This window comes from Rhinopithecus bieti, unplaced genomic scaffold, assembly GCF_001698545.2.
Source record: "Rhinopithecus bieti isolate Rb0 unplaced genomic scaffold, ASM169854v2 scaffold_48387, whole genome shotgun sequence".
NCBI classification, from domain to species: domain Eukaryota; kingdom Metazoa; phylum Chordata; class Mammalia; order Primates; family Cercopithecidae; genus Rhinopithecus; species Rhinopithecus bieti.
Genome location: NW_016819911.1, coordinates 27,111 through 45,752, shown reverse-complemented (window position 1 = coordinate 45,752; position 18,642 = coordinate 27,111). Strand labels below are relative to the sequence as shown.

The 18,642-nt window shown below is 36.3% G+C and overlaps 1 protein-coding gene and 1 long non-coding RNA gene across 2 annotated transcripts in view; one reads left to right on the top strand and one right to left on the bottom strand.

Annotated features, from left to right (window-relative positions):
• PDE5A (phosphodiesterase 5A) overlaps window positions 1–18,642 on the top strand; it is a 142,566-nt gene that overhangs the window by 100,469 nt on the left and 23,455 nt on the right. The window contains exons 12-14 of the mRNA XM_017859302.1: window positions 10,547–10,693; window positions 15,205–15,330; window positions 17,117–17,211. Coding sequence (XP_017714791.1) covers window positions 10,547–10,693; window positions 15,205–15,330; window positions 17,117–17,211 — 368 coding nt within the window. The remainder of the gene's footprint in view (window positions 1–10,546; window positions 10,694–15,204; window positions 15,331–17,116; window positions 17,212–18,642) is intronic.
• Window positions 16,683–18,642, bottom strand: part of LOC108520039 (uncharacterized) — a 7,449-nt gene continuing 5,489 nt past the window's right edge. Inside the window, exons 3-4 of the long non-coding RNA XR_001882813.1 lie at window positions 16,854–16,957; window positions 16,683–16,766 (exon numbers count right to left, since the gene is read on the bottom strand). This is a non-coding gene — a long non-coding RNA (uncharacterized LOC108520039). The remainder of the gene's footprint in view (window positions 16,767–16,853; window positions 16,958–18,642) is intronic.

Here is an 18,642-nt window from a genome sequence, read left to right as displayed (position 1 = left end):
ATGTTTATAATTTTAGCAAGAGAAAAATACTTCAGAATAACTGAAAATTGCTATATTGCAGTATTGTTCAAAACCAGCTGTTGTTGCATTTAGAAAATAGATTTCTGGCAGCTGCATTGATAAATTTAGGGTTACATAGCTTGTAGGTCAAGTAATTCACTTAAATTGGTTGAAATTCAGCAATTGATTTCAGTTCTAATTTTCTGTCAACCAAATAAAAATTCCTGTATAGCCCTAGCTACACAGGTGTTTGTATCATCCAGCAGTCACCAAAATTGCTGTCATTTGCCTGATTATCTCAATTTAAAACCTAAAATAAATGGAAAATCTATCAAATATTTTCTTAACTTTTATTTTAACAAGTTTATTCTTAAGAGAATTAAATCTACTAAATGTTTATACCTGTATCCACATAAAGTTCTCCAGTTCTAACAAAGTAATTAGTGGATAGGAAATTCAGAATCCTTATTTTTTCCACTTCTGTTGCTTGAGTGTTTTATCCCATTATAAATCTAACCTTCTCTTGGCTTAAAATTGGGTGTAGCATAAATTAGGCATTAAACTGAACATTTTGCCATATACCTTTTAATGATCCTTAGTTGCAAGTTACTGAGATAATAATAAAAGGACCCCAGTTAACCTATCATGGTATTAGAAAGTTAATTAATTATCAGAATATAATAAGTGTTTATTTATTATCTGAACAACTAGGAAGTAAATATTTGATTCATTAATTGACTGACAGCCTTTTTTGCCTTCTGTAGCAGATCGGTCAGGGTGGCGGGAAAAACTGTAGAAAGATGCAAACCTTCTTGGAAGGCTGGGAGGTTTTATAAAAGCTTCAGAAAAGGATTTGGCTGAAGGCAACCAGATTCTCTTATCTGGTGCCGAAAAGCTTAGGTTAGATAAAAAGGGGTTAAGGGCGATGATGTCAATTACCCACAAGTGTATTGACTCAAGGCCTTTGTCATTAAATCTGTACTAAATAAATGCCCGCAGCACCAGCTTGTCAGGGCTGTGGCTGCTACAACTCTTTCTGTGGGTGACCTGGTCCCCTGGCCCGCTCTTCCATTGGATATCTGTGTCAGAGTGCATTTTCTCATCCGTCGCTCTGTCAGGGTCTGCGGGTCAGACCCAGCAGCCTTCCTTTCTTGTTAGAACAGTAAAATATATATATTAGGGTTTGCTTTTATAAAATAGCTTCTCATTTTTGTCACGGAGTCAGTGCTGATTCAGTTCAGTCCTTATAGCTTAGCTGACCATTTAGGCAGTATTTCTTGGGCCAGAATTTTCCTCATCTTGACCTTAACCTTTCAGAGCCAAAAACTTCACATGACCCTGTCTTGATCAGGCGTCTGTGTGATTGCTACAGGTGACAGCAGTAAGGGCCAGAGACAGGTACCTGGCCCAAATCTCTGATGCCTAACACTTGATCAGTGTTACGGCACTGATCAAGTTCCTTATGTCAAGATGACCATCATATTCCTTCACTTTCTGAAAACTCTGCATGGATGGCCAGATTATAAATGGAAAAATTTTGAGCAGATAATTTAACAAAGAAGTGTTGGCCCTACTATCTTGATAACCACTATCACTGAACTGTAATTACCTATGGCATCCAGTAAGGCAGTGGTCCCCAACCTTTTTGGCACCAGGGACTGATTTTGTGGAAGACGGTTTTTCCAGGGGTTGGTGGAGGGGTGGGGAATGGAGACATAGTGGGTATGGGAATAGTTTTGGGATGAAACTGTTTCACCTCAGATTATCAGGCATTAGATTCTCATAAGGAGAATGCAACCGAGATATCCCTCACATGTGCAGTTCTCACGCTCCTATGAGAATCTCATGCTGCTGCTGATCTGACAGGAGGCAGAGCTCAGGCAGTAATTCTCACTCCCACTGCTCACCACGTCCTGCTATGTGGCCTGGTTCCCAGCCAGCAATGGTCGGGTACCAGTCCACAACTCAGTGATTGGGAAGCCCTGAAGTAAGACATCATCTTCCTCAAACAGTCCTAGAAATCCTCTGCAACAATACTTTGGACTTTCTGTACACCATCAATTGAGACATTGATTTCTGTAGACATATGTAACATTTACTGGGCTACATGTCTTTCACATTGGCAAGACTTACTAGATTTTCTGTTTGATTCTTCCTGCCTTCATGTGACAAGCTAATCTTGTCTGTTTTGATTTGATTTTACTAGTGGGTTACTTCCAATGATAGGCTTAGCTCCAAAGTATGAGGGCACCGTTCTTGAGCTTCTTCTGTGCTAACTATTGTGTGTAGTTCTAAATACCATAGTTTTAGTATGTTTTTTTATTCAGAACTCAGTAACCAAGATGGTAATCAGATCTGTGTATATTATTCCCAATTGCAATCATAAATTTATTCTAAAGTTTTTCTTACAAACGTATGCATATTATATCAGAATCTTAGCATTATTACATGCTTTCTATATGATTTTGAAAACTATAAGCACATTATAAAGCTTTTTATAGTTGGTGCCTCTTTCTTATTGAGATTTAAAGGGATTCACTTATATAATGTTAGAAAAAAAGGAAAAATCATATAACATGTTGATGCTGTTATTAAAGAAAATATACTAGTCCAGTCCCACTGTGCCTGATTCACCTCTTTACTGTCTGCAAGATTTACTGAGTTTCATACTCACTCCCTTTTAAAAGTAGTTTTCTTTCTTATCTGTCTTTGGATTCACTTGCCTCTTGGAAAAAGATAAATTCTAAAAGCCTTATAAACTAATTGTGTGGTTTCTTCTTTAAAAACACCCCTTTTGTGCATGTGGAAAGTGGAGAAGAGAGATAATAAATAGTCTTCCATAAGGTGTAATGTGGTGGCTGTCGTGGTGGCTGTCAAGGTGGCTTTATTCAGAGACCTGGAATTCAACTGTTCTCCATTAAGAAGCATCCTGTGAGGGTAGGGGTGGTGGTCAGGGTTGATAAGAAGAGCTTAAAACACCTGGCAGAAGATGTCTCCTTGCAGCTACTGATATAACCCATCAAATATCTAATACAAATAATTTCTTTAAAAAATGGATTATTGAGATTGAAACCTTTTTTCCTGTTAACTATTTATATTGAATAAATACCAAGGAGCAATATAACAAAATGCCTTTATACAACACTAAGGCTAATTGGAAGAATTTTATGAAAGACCAAGTTCTGTCACTGCCCTTCTTTTCACACTTACTTTAATAAGTAACTCTCTGAATAAAGAGCCTTTTCTTTTCTTAGCAGTTGGCTATTAGGAATTGTTTCCAGTTTCCGTAATTTGTTTTTTGGCTCTTAAGATTTCATGCTTCAGACCTAAGGCAAGCAGAAGGCCTTTGATAGCAGTATGACCCTTTTTTGTACAAAGATTACACAACTGAGTAAATTGCATAGCCATGTAGCCACATGTCTTTATTTTCTGCTGAAGTTACCAGAGACTTTACTGTAGCCTAAATATAGACCTTTCTCATGAGGCAGCCACTAGAAATTAGAAATGTAATAATTTTTAAATGATCATTATATTTACTTTACCCAAATACATTATTTTCTACAAACACATGCTTTATGGGCTTCAAGGAGACCATACATTTTATCAATGTATTATTTTCTATAAAGTTTCTTCTCTATTGAAGAAACAAAAAGGCGCTCTCTATACTTGTGTAAAAGGGACACAAGTATGTCCCTTTTGTTGTGTGAATAGCCATTTTAATGATAAAAAGTTGAACAAAAGAAGGGCAGTCATTTGTCTTAAGTGAGGCGTTGATAAGCTCAAAAGCTCAGGAAAGAGTCTCTTTAATGAAAAGAGTAAAATGTGGACTCACATTCTCTATCATTGTGTTGTTAGGGATCACTTGGGCAAACTACTAACATACTTCCTTCTGTTATTCCACTTAAAAATTACGTATTTCATTTATGTATCTATCTTTCCCTTCAGGCTGTTAGTTCTTGGTGATAATAATAATAGCTATCATTTAGTGATTGCTTTACATGAACTTGGTTTATGTGTTTTGTAGAATTATTGAATCAATGAATGAATCAACGAATGGATTCTGGAAAACCCAGACTTTTAGAGATCCTATAATCTAGCATGAAGGAAAAAGAAACACAGATCAAGCTCCTTCAATACATTTAATAAGATTTTGCTTTATTTTCCCTTAAAGTGATTTAGAAACTAGAAATAATTGGAGAGTTTATTATATATGTAAAACAGCCTACAAACGGGTGATAGAGCCAGCCATGTTGAGGGACACTTAGGTAACGTTTTCATTGTCAGCTTTCATATTTGTGACTGTAGCAAGATGGAGAGCATTGTGTGCTAGAGAAAGAGAGATACCTAGGTTCAAATTCCAGGTATGTGATGTCAGGCAAATATGTGACTTATTTGTGCTTCAGTTTCTTTCTCTGTAAAATGAGGATAATAAAAGAATTTACCTCACAGAATCAGAGCATAAGTACCAATAACTAGAGTTCCTGGTACATATGCTCCATTAAGTATTAGTTTTTGTTCATAGTGGCAATAGATGGGGGAGGGGATGTCAATTTGCAATATCTAGTAGCAATACCATTGAAATCTTTATGTTCCTATGATGTTCCAAGCCTTTTTGCACTAGCCATTCCAATAATAAGCACTCAAAAAATTATACGCTCATTTTTTTGGCCAGGTGTGGTGGCTCACGCCTATAATCCCAACACTTTGGGAGGCCAAGGTGAACAGATCACTTGAGCTCAGGAGTGTGAGACCAGCCTGGCCAACATGGTGAAACCCCTTCTCTACTGAAAATGCGAAAATTAGCCAGCGTGGTGTCACGCACCTGTAGTCCCAGCTACTCGGGACACTGAGGCAGGAGAATCACTTGAACTCTGAAGGTGGAGGTTGCAGTGAGCCAAGATCGTGCCACTGCACTCCAGCCTGGATGACAGAGTGAGACTCCGTCTCAAGAAAAAAGAAAAAAAAGAAATTATACACTCATGTTTAAATTAGCTTAAGTTGAATTAGGTAGGTGGAAAGCTTACTGGAGGAAAATGTGTCATATTTTGTAAGCACAAAATAGTGTAAACCTTTTATTCAGAATGTATAACCAATTCTCTACTTATGGAGAGCAATCATGGAAATTCACATTTTCAGTAACTTCTACAAAAGCAAACTAAAAATCTGGAAAACTGGTCACTGCTTTTCTCATCCTGGGTTTCCAGTGTTGTTGGAAGTGAGAGAATCAAATCTTAATGATTATTAAGACAAGCTGTAACTGATTTTTAAAAATTACAGCAGTGGAGTATTTGTTGTGTAGAAGAAAGAAGAAACTCAATTATCATTAAAATTTTCAAAAGGAAATAAATTGAATAATTGAACTTTAAGAGAAAAAGGCATGTACCACAACATAATTGTTTCTGCCACAGTATAGTTCATTACTAATATGAATATTTATACTATAGCTCTATGCCAAATGAAATTTATATGAAATATTTCTGCATAATATGGAGAACTGATTAGGTACTAGATGATTTAAAGACCCATTTATTTATTCATTCAATATTTAACTCCTATTCTATGCAGGCATTATATTAGGTGCTCTAAATATAACAATGAATAAAAAGTCATATATAAGATAATTATGCAATTTATATAATTACAATTAGGAAAAAGAGGTAGGACTGTAAAGTATAAAGCATTGTGAAATTACATAGAAACATATTCTAGAGTGAATGGTCTGAGATACATGTCATTATCCAGATCTTTTCAAATGTCTCAATTCCATTTCTTGGTGCTCCACTCCTTCCTAATCAGTGCTTTAATTTTCACATAGGAGACATGGCAAGTCTGTGATTTCAACCTACACTGTAATTCACCGACCTGTAGGATAAGACTACACTTGGGTTTTGTTTACATCATTGCTACAAGAAATAGGCTGTTTTAGGAAAGCCATAAAAATTCCCTAGTTTTCAGACCATTATTTGAGCCAAAAATTTAAAGTCCAGAGCCCTTCATTTTCTTTCTTTAATCTCTCCGACACAGCAAGAAGCAGCCAACCCACTTACAGTTTCTGCCCATCACTCTGTAATATGGCAGTCACCACTGGGTCCACAAAAAGGCATTTTGTTCTAAAGTGTTCACTTAAAATGACTGTTAACTACCATTTACTACCAATAACCTATCCTTAATGCAGTGGTTCTCAAATTTCAGCATTCATCAGAATCACCTGGAAGGTTTTTATAACACAGATTGCTGAGCCCAACTCCCAGGGTTTCTGATTCAGTAGGTCTGTGTTGGGGCCCAAGAATTTGCGTTTTTAACAAGTTCCCAGATGCTGATGCTGCTGGTCCAGGAACTTAACTTGAGAGCCACTGCTCTAATGGAAACAGGTCCCCCTCTGCCTTCAAACCCATCAGGTCAAGTATCCAAACCCCAATTTCTATCCTTGAGAGTCTGTTGCCTACACATGCTTTTGTTGCAAAATAGAGCACCAACAGGGTTCAGTTGCAGGTAGTAGGAACTACTGTAGCTATTTTAAGCAGAAAAGAATTTAACTAAGTACTTTCAAATCATTGGAAAGGGTAGATAAGTCATCCCAGGAATAAGTCCTAGAACAAAATTGCAGATCTGGCTTACTATGGAAACTTCTACGTTCGTAGGCCAGAGTCAGAAAGCTGCTAGCAGAACTGCAAGCTGCTGGACTGTAGTATTCCCTCTAGAGTCACGTCCCCCCAAAATAATAATGAGTTTCCCGTGTGTCACTGCATTTGTTTGAAATTCACGTCTCACTCAAGTTTACCTCATTGCCGAAACCAAATCTATCTGGAACCCTAGTTGCAAGGGAGTCAAGGAAATGTATTTTTGTTAGCTGTCTAGCCTCTTCAGAAGATGAAGACTCACTAGAAAAAGGTTGAAACAGATGTTGATGGAGCCTTGCTATCACAAGGACTAGTGAATGTTTCCCTGATGCAGCTGAGACACAAAAAAAGTTAAAGAATTAGCTATGTGAAAACATGGGAATATTCATTCTAGGCAGAGAAGAAACAAAGAGACCTGGAAGACAGCCTTCTTCTTCTCTCTTGTAAGATAGAGATTATTAATTAACCTTAAAAATAGATGGCAAATATATACACACCTCCCCATCCCTGAAAAAAAAAAAGATGACAATTTCAGAAAAGTCAGTTTTTAAAATTTAGAACATTATTGCAATAACAAGAGAGGCTACCACATATTGAGTCTAACCCTCCACTACTTCAACCCAGTAGAGGCTAGGGTCCTCTGTTTAAGCCAGGAGCTGTGAAATCTTCTACCTGTGAGGAAGCAGGACCAAAGTGACGTGTATGGAATTGAGCATGAAAAATACAACATAGTCATAACTGCCAAGGTGCACCCATCCATGTACCTTAAATGCTGAGAAAATCAGAGATTGAGTTTAGGCCCTGTACAGGAAAGTCACTGGCAAGATCTAGATGCCACTCACAGTATGGCATTTGGTTCCAAAGTGAGGAAGCAGTAAGAGGTGCTTGAGCCCTGTGGATGCAGAGATAAATGTGTTAACATCTCAGAAAATGTTAAACCTTAGAGATAGTCTACTCCAACTTCCTTCTTTTACACATTCAAAAAAGCAGGCAGAGAGGTTGAACATCTTGTTCAGGGTGACAAAGTGAGTGAAACATCTGGACTAGCGCCACCAATAGCAGACATTCCTTTTTATCACTTGCTTCACTTTGCTTTTAAGTTTCTGTTTGTGGTCGTCATCTCATGCTGAAATGTAAATATGGTAGCTGATCTAGCATTTTGTCAGCTGGACATCAGTTTACTCTTTAGCTCCTTATCAGTCAGATGGTATTTAGAACAATTAGTTTGAAGATCGCTGCAAAATTAAAATATTTTTATAACTCTGACTACTGCTTTAACTAAAGACATTCCTGCACTTAAAGATTAACTCTCGTTCCACTGTTAGTGGCTCTTCATGTCCAGAGTTGAATTTTTTTTTTTATTTTAATTTTGCAAGAATGGTGAAAAAAGGGCCATGGTATTAGAAAAGGATCATAAAAAGGTGACTTATGATATAATTCTTTTAAAGAGTCACTAGAGGCCAACTAGTTTCTTTATTAGTTTGAGTGGCAGATACAATTAAAGAACCCAGAAGAATACATATACCATCAAATTGTCAGAATGAATCTTTAATCCAATGAGCTTTGTTTTTTTATTTTTTTGCATTCCATATTTGGTTAATTTGACATTAATACCATAGTCCTGTAAGAGCTTGACCATATTTGAATTAAACACTAATATCTAAACTGTTTTGTCCAAGGATTCAGACATTGTGTTCTCATATAAGTAAGTAATATTGGGTGGTATTAGGTGGTATCACAGTTCCAGTTGTTTTGAACAACCATAAAAATACATATATATATTTATATTTATAATACCTTATTGTTTTACAGAATCTTTAAAATATGTTCTTTCTGTTAGGATTCAAAACCATAATGCAATAATAAAACCCCCTGAAGAAAATCAAACTCAGAAATCTCATTTTCTAATTCTAATGAATAAAACAGTCACTAAAACAAGAAACTGTGAAAATCTGGAACTGTATATACATCCTATGCCAGAAATACCACATCCTTTATTCCCTGCTATTAGTAAATGTATTTTCTGCTATTAGTAAAATGTATAATATTTTATCCTACAACGTGATAAAAATAATAGGTAATTACGTTTTACTTAAAAATCACCTTTATCCCAAGCCTTTCTAAGTTCAACAGAAAGTTGAATTTTCTTGTGATGGTCAAAGAAGCATAGTACAAGAGCTTGAAAGGATTTCTGACTTCTCATGGCTTGTTAATAATCGATCCCAGAATTCTGAACCTGTATATCACTGACCACAAGGCTCTTATGGAAGATGTTTGCATGTCCCCACTGGGTCAGCTCAGAATGTTTGAGTTGTAGTGTGCTGTGACCAAACAAGCAAAAGAAAAGATTCTTTTATCTTAGTAGAGAGAGATTAGGAATTACAGTAGATAATGGAAAGAGGCACAAGCTGTTCTGGCTTCTATCCTGTAGCTTTTAGAATGTTCTTTGTGGAAGGAAAGAAAGAAAACTTCCTGCTGTAAGAATAATGATGCCCTAAGGAAAAAAACATCTGTTCTCCTGTCCATTGCACTGTATTTTAAGGAAAGCAACTGTTACCTGCTTTGAGTTAAAAGGTGGGCTTGTTCCCACCTCCACACTTCCCAAACTTGAGTTACTGCTCCATCTCTGATGTTGGAGGCTGATATAAACAACTAAGCCCTTTATCTAAACATTTTAAATCCTTCTCTCTTCCCTTATTTCGGCCCACACATTAGCCTATGGAATTGACTTAGCAGAATGCGTATTTTCTGGTCAGTTTTGGACTTGGGAAAAAATACTTAGTTTGAATGAAGAGGGTGACATTCATGGAAAGTTTAAACAAGTCTGGTATATGTAAGTGAAATCTGAAGTCCAGAATAAAAAGGAGAATGTGCAAGTGCCTTCAGATTTGTAGGGAAATCTACTTTAGATTGCTCCGTAAGATTTTATTATTTTGACCTTTTGACTTCCCAAAAGCCAAGTAGTTCTCTCTCACACACTGAAAGGAAACCTAAGGGGTTTGAGAACCTGGCTGAAATTTCTTAATTTTTCTTCCCTCTACTTCAAACCACGTAAAGGCCTCTGTTGGTCCAGTTCATCTCAGCCTGATCTAACTAAAACAGTTAACAAAGTGCTGACAGGGTAAATGGTCCAAGGGCGGAGGAACAGGGGTTCCTTTAAATTCCCATCCCACAGGGCCCAGCAAGACACCTAGGAGAGGAGCCTGTGTGCTCTGCTCAGTCAGAGGGAGCCAGGGCTCCTTGGTCCAAATGAATGTTTTTTAATAGGCACCCAGGTGATTCTTATGATCAGGCTTGTGTGAGGCAAGTATGGTGGGAGACAAATTCTGCTAGTGTGAGCCCAGGATAGCCCTCCTGGACTGGAGGACTGGCCTCCTCATTCCTTAACTAGCTGGGCTGCCATGGGCAAGAAAATTAACCTCTTTGTGCTTAAGTTCCTGTACTTGAAAAATGGAGCTAGAGTGTCTACTTCATAAGGTTGTCCTGAGAACTAACCATAAAATCCTTAGAACATTATCATTACCCTTCTTACCAGTTGATTTGCAGCCCAGAGCACTGGGATGATTCCAGAATATTTACTCAATAAATTATAAATTTCTTTAGAGTGAATAAGACTGGGGAGGTATAAAGGAGCCAGACCACTAGAGTGCTTAGTGCTGCTCACCCTTCTAGGTACAGTCTAAGGGTGACAACTCCCTTTTCTCCACTTAGCCTACCTTGAACCATATTAGTTACTCTTATGTGGCTCAGTTTTAAAATGCAGGGAGTGGAGTTGCCACTGTACAAAAGGTTTCTAGTGTCTTTCCTTAAAAGAAAAAAAAAAAAAGCCACAATATACTATTTCTCTGCAGCAAAACTAGAAAACTTTATGAATCACTACTGCTTTAATTAACAGCATTATTTTTTTCCTTCTCTCCTTACCTAAGGCTGCTGTGGTGCCATCTGCCCAGACCCTTAAAATTACTGACTTTAGCTTCAGTGACTTTGAGCTGTCTGATCTGGAAACAGCACTGTGTACAATTAGGATGTTTACTGACCTCAACCTTGTGCAGAACTTCCAGATGAAACATGAGGTAGGAATGCAGCGACATCCTTTGGAAAAGTCTATGTGTGTGTGTGTGTATGTAAGACAGAGAATTGATTTTGAATGCAAATATGGAATAGGGATTTTTACATTTTAGTGATTAATATACTGTCACTTAATATATACCCGAGACTTTTAATGAAAAATTATCATTATCAAAAACACATTTAATGGGCTTCTAGTGTATATCAAGTAACAGGGTGAAGACTAAGGGAGAGTGTTCCTAAAAATGGGAGCGGGATGTGCAAAGGCATGACCAGAGAGATTGGGGGGTGGGGGCCAGGAGTACTGTTGAGGGAGTAAGAATGGCAAGAGAAGCAATGGAAGAAAGTGAGAAGCAAATCATACAGAACTTTGTAAGCCATACAGATGAATTTGGATTTTACCCTGAAAACAATGGTGAGTCACAGGAATTTTATGCAGAGAAGTAGCATGATCTCATTGCAGTGGTTATAACAATAGTGTACAGGGAAGGACCAAAGCAGAGTGAACTCCTTTGAAAATGAAGGAGGAAATAAAGAGGCCTGATGTGAGGCCACGCTTTTAGTTGGAACAGGGTCACCCATATGGGTGAAGACAAAAACTGATTTTAGCCTCTGTTGCTTACCTTATTCACTTCTCAGATAATAGTAAAACTTAAATAAATATCTTCTAATATCAGTTTGAAGATACCAGGGAATTCTGTTGTTTCATAATGGCTATGTATTATAATATATAACACCAAAGAATAAGAGGCAGCAGAAAAGACTATTTGAAAAAAAGAATTCAGTAATCTTGCCTTTAAAGATTACTTTTTCTCATCAGTTGAATGTCTAGTCTCCTTGTACAGATTTCCTATCTGAAAATTTAAATATCTTGAAGGCCTCCACTATTTGGCACTGTATTAATTCATACAACGAAAATTTGTTAACATATACTGTATACCCAGGACTGTGCCAGGTGCACAGTTCAGTGATGAATTGTCCCTGCTCTCAAAGGCCTCACAGAAATGAAAACTAAGAGTGAATATAGCTAAGATTAATACATTGTCATTTATGGTATTACTGGAGGCCCAAATATGGTTCTTCCTGAATTTAACCAAAGTTTATGTTACTCTTTCTTAGGTGAAAATAAAGAACAGTTGTCCATAGACTCTTACCTAATAATACTTTTGTTAGAGTGTGTTGATTAAGGGATGTCATGTCGTTTAATTATTTCAACAAGTTCTCTAGAAAGGCTGTTACTGGGATTACTGTTATCCCCATTTTACAAATGAAGAAATTGAGACACCATGGTAGAGTAGAAAGATCATGGATTTTTGAGTCATAGCTCTGCTACTGGTTAGCTCTTTTTTCCTTGGGCAATTAATCACTCATATTCTCAGTTTCCTCATCTCTTATTAGGGGTAATGGTATTATTCTCCCCACGAGAGTTTTGTGAGAATTATACATGCATCTGTGATTATCTATTTGTATGCATGTGTATATGTGTACTTATCTATAATATTCTGTTTAACAAACAGGTATAGAGTCCATGTCAGTTATCCCATTCTTAGGCCAAGTTTGACTGGTTATATCACTCATCGAATTTCTCAACAGTAGGTCATAAGGCTCATTTTTTAAAGCCGTATCTATTGATGAGATGAAGATCTCATTTGGAGCCAGAAGTTCTATGTGAATCTCAGTTCTGCTTCTTGCTAGTTACAGGATTTTATAAACCTATATAGTGTCTCAAATCCCTTTCCATTCCTGAGGACTCCCATTCTTGAAACTAATGATGATTCTGTTGAAAGGACTTGGCCAGAACAGAGGAATGTGATTCTTGTACTTTTAAACAAAATTCATATAAGTTGATTTATTTCTTCATTGGCCTTTAGATAGCATTTGAGGGTTGGGTAATGAAGATAATCACTTAAAGTTTCTGTAGAAATCTTTATTCTTACCACTTGTTGGGTTTTTATCTATGAGGAAAATATTTCCTTTTAATGCCTGATTCATCATCCTACCTTTTCTGGTTGAATAACTATTATTCTAATTCTTGCCAACAACAACTTGAACATTGCAATCATTCTGGCTGGCCTTCCTTCCTTAATGCCTCTTCTGTTTTGTTTCTTTCATATATTATTGTCAGTGTAATTTTAGGATTATGAAATTAAAATGTTAATGCTAGAGAGGATGTTAAAATCATGAAGCTGTTGTGACTAAAAATATTTCATATTGAAAGACAGATCTTCATGTTCTCTGCGTGGCTTCTAAATCTTTAGTTATTCTATAATGATTGTAACCATTGCCTCTTGCTGATCTCCGAAACAGATTCTTCATTCTATTCGAGCAAATCTGCATGCTTTGTGCTTATTTTCACTTTCCATCTTTTACATCTTTTACATCCCTGAATAATGTCTGTTCCACTCTCTGCCACAACAAACATTTCTCTTCTGCAGAGCCTGACTCAAGACTATCTGTTTGTAAGAGAACTCTAGACTTGACTTCATGCTGCTTCAATTGCTATTTGACAGTATATAAACTTGCTCTCAATTTTATGTTTATTTATTTATTTCCTTTATATATGCAATTTTGTTATTTTCACTACTGATTGAGTTTCTTGAAGCAGGAGCTAAGCTGTTTTCTGTTTCTTCTTTTTCTCTGGTGGCATCTTGAGTTCACCACTCGGGAAACCTTCCATAATTGTTGGAGACTGATTCAACGCATTGAACATGCTCTCTAGAGTCATCCAAACTGCAAATAACTACTCAGTAGTCCTGTACAAAATACTGTCTTACAAATTTTAATGGTGTCTAGCATATCCAATGAGAATTTACCAGATATGACCATAATTTTCTTGTATGCTGTTGAGAACATCCTGGTAACAGAATCTAAAACTACTTAAATATAGGTACTACTTTGTCCATTGGGTTATCCAATTCTATTAGGTCTGTCCTAATAAAAGGAAAACAGAGGAGTCCATTAGGAATTATGTTTCATAGAGTCATTTTGGTCATCGTTTCACAATATGTGGTATTATGTATTTAATTATATCTGTACATTTATGATTAGTAAAAAGATATAGCCAAAGACTAAATTTGTTTTTTCCTGTTTATTTTTCTTGCTGCTTTAATTAATCACCAGTAATTTTCTGTAACATATTTTCTAAACATATCAAAGAGAGTTTATAGATCTTACTTAAAAGTCTCTCAGTAAGATTAATCTCCCAGTAAGATTAATCCATCACCTTCCTGACAGACTCTATTCAGAAATGAAAAAATGGTGAAAGAAGTTGCAGTGTGCTTGGGGTGAACACATTCAATCTTAGGCATACAGAAATCTTCCGCTTGAAATATGGTAACTCAGTGGGTAAAAAGGTTAGGAGACATTAGGTTCTTTGTTATCAGAATTTCCTGTAAACTGAGCAATAGAACAGGAATAAAATGACCTGAAAAGAAAAGGGAGGATATGGAAGCACTGATTTTCCACCAAGTCTTTTATAAGTAGTTTCTACCAACAATGAAAATACCTTGTTTTTGACCTACTTCTGCAGCTAATCGTATTGTGTTGAATTTTGTCAAAGCAACATTCTTTTCCCTGGTACTTTTTCCATTTCCCAGGGCAATGTTTGAAGCAACTCCGGTGATATATATAGGGAGAATCACATATTTATTTTACAAATCCCCAAAAGTATAGTAAATCACTCAGATTTGAAGAGAGGCAGATTCTGATGCTAACACAAACCATGTTTAGGGCCCATGAGTCTCTGGGGATTTTATTTAATACACCACTTAGAAGTTAAATTAAACCCAACTCTTGAGACTTGCTGAAGTCTGCCCTCCCCCCGGCCATCTTTTAAAGTATTTTTTATATGGACCCCAGGGCTTTATTTGGCACATATTATTTTTTAAAAAATTACTTCTTTGTAACCAAACAGTAACTACCTGAATAAGTATAATTTAAAAGGACAAAGAACTAATGATGGCATTGTCTTGTAGCTCCAATTTGTCCTTGGACATGTACTAGATACCTTGTTACTAGTCCACCCCCAGGTCCTTGCACTAAATACCTTCACAGATATACAACATGAGAGCATGGGAAGAACTTGAGAGTGGCTGCTTTTATGGCTGTCTGATGGTGAATTCATACCTATGAGACTCTTTGGACTCTCCTAGTTGATGACACATGGACATGGCACATGGACCCATGGACCTTATATATATATAACCTAGTCAGTGCCCTATCCTGCCAAAAATACCTTTCTTAGGGATGTCTTGTGTTTTGTATCAATTTAATTAGCATGGTGGTTAACATGGTAGGCTGTGAAGTCAAACTGCTCAAGTTTGAATTTTGGCTCCATCCCTAACTAACAATGTATCCTTCAGCAAGTTACCTCTCTGAGTATCAGTTTTCTTGTCTGTAAGATGATCCAAATCGGAGTATCAGGCTAACTGTGAACGCTTTGTACAGTGCCTGGAACATAGTAAATGTGTGAAGATGTTGGCAATTATTGTTACTACTTATGTTTTATTCCCTAAAGGTTCTTTGCAGATGGATTTTAAGTGTTAAGAAGAATTATCGGAAGAATGTTGCCTATCATAATTGGAGACATGCCTTTAATACAGCTCAGTGCATGTTTGCTGCTCTAAAAGCAGGCAAAATTCAGGTACTTTTTAGAGCCATTCATATATCTAATGTATTTTGTTGCTTAGTAGTAAAACGTACAGCATATTCTTTCAAGTTCACTTTAAAGTGCACAGATAATTATTTAAAATAATATTTGCTGCCACTTACATAATAAGTTAGATTTTGTTAATTAAAGAGGACTAATCTGGCAAAACTACTTAGTTGCTAATTTTCTTCCATATATAATGTATATGGCGTATTAGAAAACCTTTAAAATAACTTCATGTTGCACATATATAGTCTTTGGGCAAATAAATATTTCCTTCTGAGGAAAACACTACCTTATTAAGAAAAAGTATCACATTTCTCTTGTTCACATTCAACCTGCTCCATAGTAGAATTCCTCAACAACCACCCAAGTCCTGAACTTGCTTAAGTTAGGGGTCTCTACTGCATTTTCTCTGGAGCACTCAGTAAATTTTTTAAGTACTGTTTCATAGAAAGGATTTTGGTTTCATATACATTGACCAGAGACTGTTTAAAAGGAAGATCAATGCAGAAAACGTTCAAGTAATTCGTTCCTTTCCAGGCCAAATTTTATCCATATCTCTGTCCTTAGATTCTAACTTCAGTGGGAATCGACTAGTTATTCCAGGTAAGTGATTCCAGGCATCCATCATATAACTGTTTTTAATTCAGAGCTTCCCTGCCCTTTTCTTTTTGTAAATAAATTCTTAACATGTTATTCTCTGTGTCTACTTTCATAGGGTGCACATTTTAACAGGCTAAATGTAAAAGAAGTGATTGTTGTTAAAGAAGTGAGGTGAAATTAAATACACTAGTAGGATTTTCCTACCTTAGCAAACACGTGTAGGTTGAGTATCCCTTATCTGAAATGGGACGAGAAGTGTTTTAGATTTCAGATTTTTTTCAAACTTTGGAATATTTGCATTATACTTACTGGGTGAACATACCTAATCTGAAAATCCAAAATATTCTAATGAGTATTTCCTTTGAGACTCATTGGTGCTCCAAGACCTTCAGATTTGGAAGCATTTTGGATTTCAGATTAGGGATACTCAACCAGTGTAAGAAATTGTGTAAATTTATTTTGGGGTATGGGAAGGTCATAAGGATTATTGACACTGAAAACTATCCTTGTTCTCTGTGAGGAATAACAAAATGATGAGTTTTGTGTTTGTTGTAAAACCTATTTAGAGTACTGAGAGTTCTAGGAAAATACAGCTGATGATAATTTTAAGTTGTATCTTTTTTGCTAATGAAGGGGAACAGTATTAATGATAATACTCATGGCAGATACTAAAAATTAACCTATATTTAGCTTGGGAGTATATTATGTAATTTTTTGAAGCCAAGTTTTCATTTCAAATCGTTTTCTTTCTATTGTTTTGCTTGAATTAACATTGTCTGCATTCCTTTAGGACACAGCAACTGATAGCAGAGAGTGAACAGAATCTGTAGGGAATTAAAAGAGAAAAAAAACAATTATTTAAAGTTTATTATGATTATTTCACATAATAATTAAGAATTAGCAATACTTACTATAGGTAGACAGATTATTAGTTTATTGAGGCATTTCAGCTTTTCCTGTTGATAAGTGACATTTGTGGTGATCCCATTGTGAATGACAAAGGACAACTGATTCCCTGAAGAAGAGGATTCTAGGGTTAGTCCTTTGTGACTATAGAGAAGTATGTATGTAAAGCACTGAGGGGGGAAAAAAAGATTACTGAAAAGAGGTAATATAATGTTCTTCACCACATTTTATTTGTTCTCTCTTTCCTCCAATGTCTTTGATCATGCAGAACAAGCTGACTGACCTGGAGATACTTGCATTGCTGATTGCTGCACTAAGCCACGATTTAGATCACCGTGGTGTGAATAACTCTTACATACAGCGGTAAGACTTTCCCAGTAAAGCAAGAAAATGTTTTCTTTTAATTATAGGGCTGTATGTTTCTAAGTTAAAGCCACAGCAAAATTTGATGGTAGAAAATTGCAATTGGTCAAGGTCCCATAACATACTCTGGTTATATTTAAAGGAAATGGATAAAATAATGCAGGTTCAGTATTATGTTTATAATTTTTCAGCCCTGAAGTTCAAAACATATTTATGTTGAGAATCTTATTTCATTAGATAATTACCAAGAGTTTTACTTTAGTTTATGTACATCCAGTTTAACAGCTCCCTTAGAAAACTATTAAAACTAGTTCAGAAAAGGTAACATTTCACCCTGCAGTAGAAAAGATAATATTTGAGAAGTGCTTAGCTCAGCCCTGCATACTTATTAAGTGCTCAGGAGAAGGAGGCTTTTGGTCTTAGTGGAAGCTATATAGCACAGTGTTGGAGAACTGGGACTCTGTCTAATTTCTCTATACCATAACGTCCTGATACATGAAATGGAAATAATAGTTGTAAAAGATAATACACATCAATAGCAAGCAGAATACTTGGTACCTATTTAAGTCTTAAATATTAGAAGCAGATGCTAGAGATGTACCATCATCAGATGACTGCTCATTGGCTGAGTTTGAGAGTGAGATACTATCCATTAGGACAAGCATTTCAGGCTCCTTTAAGAGCCATACTTAAGTGACATTTGAGATGACAAATGAGAGGATAAAGGTGACATCACTTTTCATGAAATGTTTGAGCCACTGTGATATTTTTATTTTCTTGTAGGAATTTAGTTGAAAGGTCTACATTTTAAGTGCAAGATCTCTTACTACTGAGCATTTTTTAAGTACACAAGTGATTCAACTAATGGACAGATCTCTCAAGGAAATTCCAGATGTCTGATATCTAGAGGGAATTTCAGAAAGCTCTCTAATCACATTCTCCTTATCTAAATAAATGGAAAACTTCATGTAGAAAGAATTGTAGTGATGTAACAACCATGTCCTCTGCTGACCTTTGATGGGAAAAGATAGCAAGGTCTTGCCTGAGTATCAGAGTCTGGCTGTTTCCTCTTGAAAAATCTCATGTTTTGAAGAACTGACTGAGTGACATGTCCTTTGTCCCCTGCTCTTTGTCATGTGATTACAATCCTGAGCCTCACATAGACACAGAATAATTATGAAAGGGGACACTGCCATGAAAAGACAGATAGTGCAGAGTCAAGCCACATAGTATGCCCCTCCACAGTCAGCACAGCCTAAAGATCAGAATCAGCATGTGCTACACTGAACATAATATTATTAGTATGTGGATTATTAGTGTATGGATCGCTCTAAGATACTATATTGCCCTGCTTTAGAGTGAAAAAAAACACTCAACTATTTTTTCCTTTGTTTATTTAAAATAATTACCCCAACAACATCTGGAGAAACG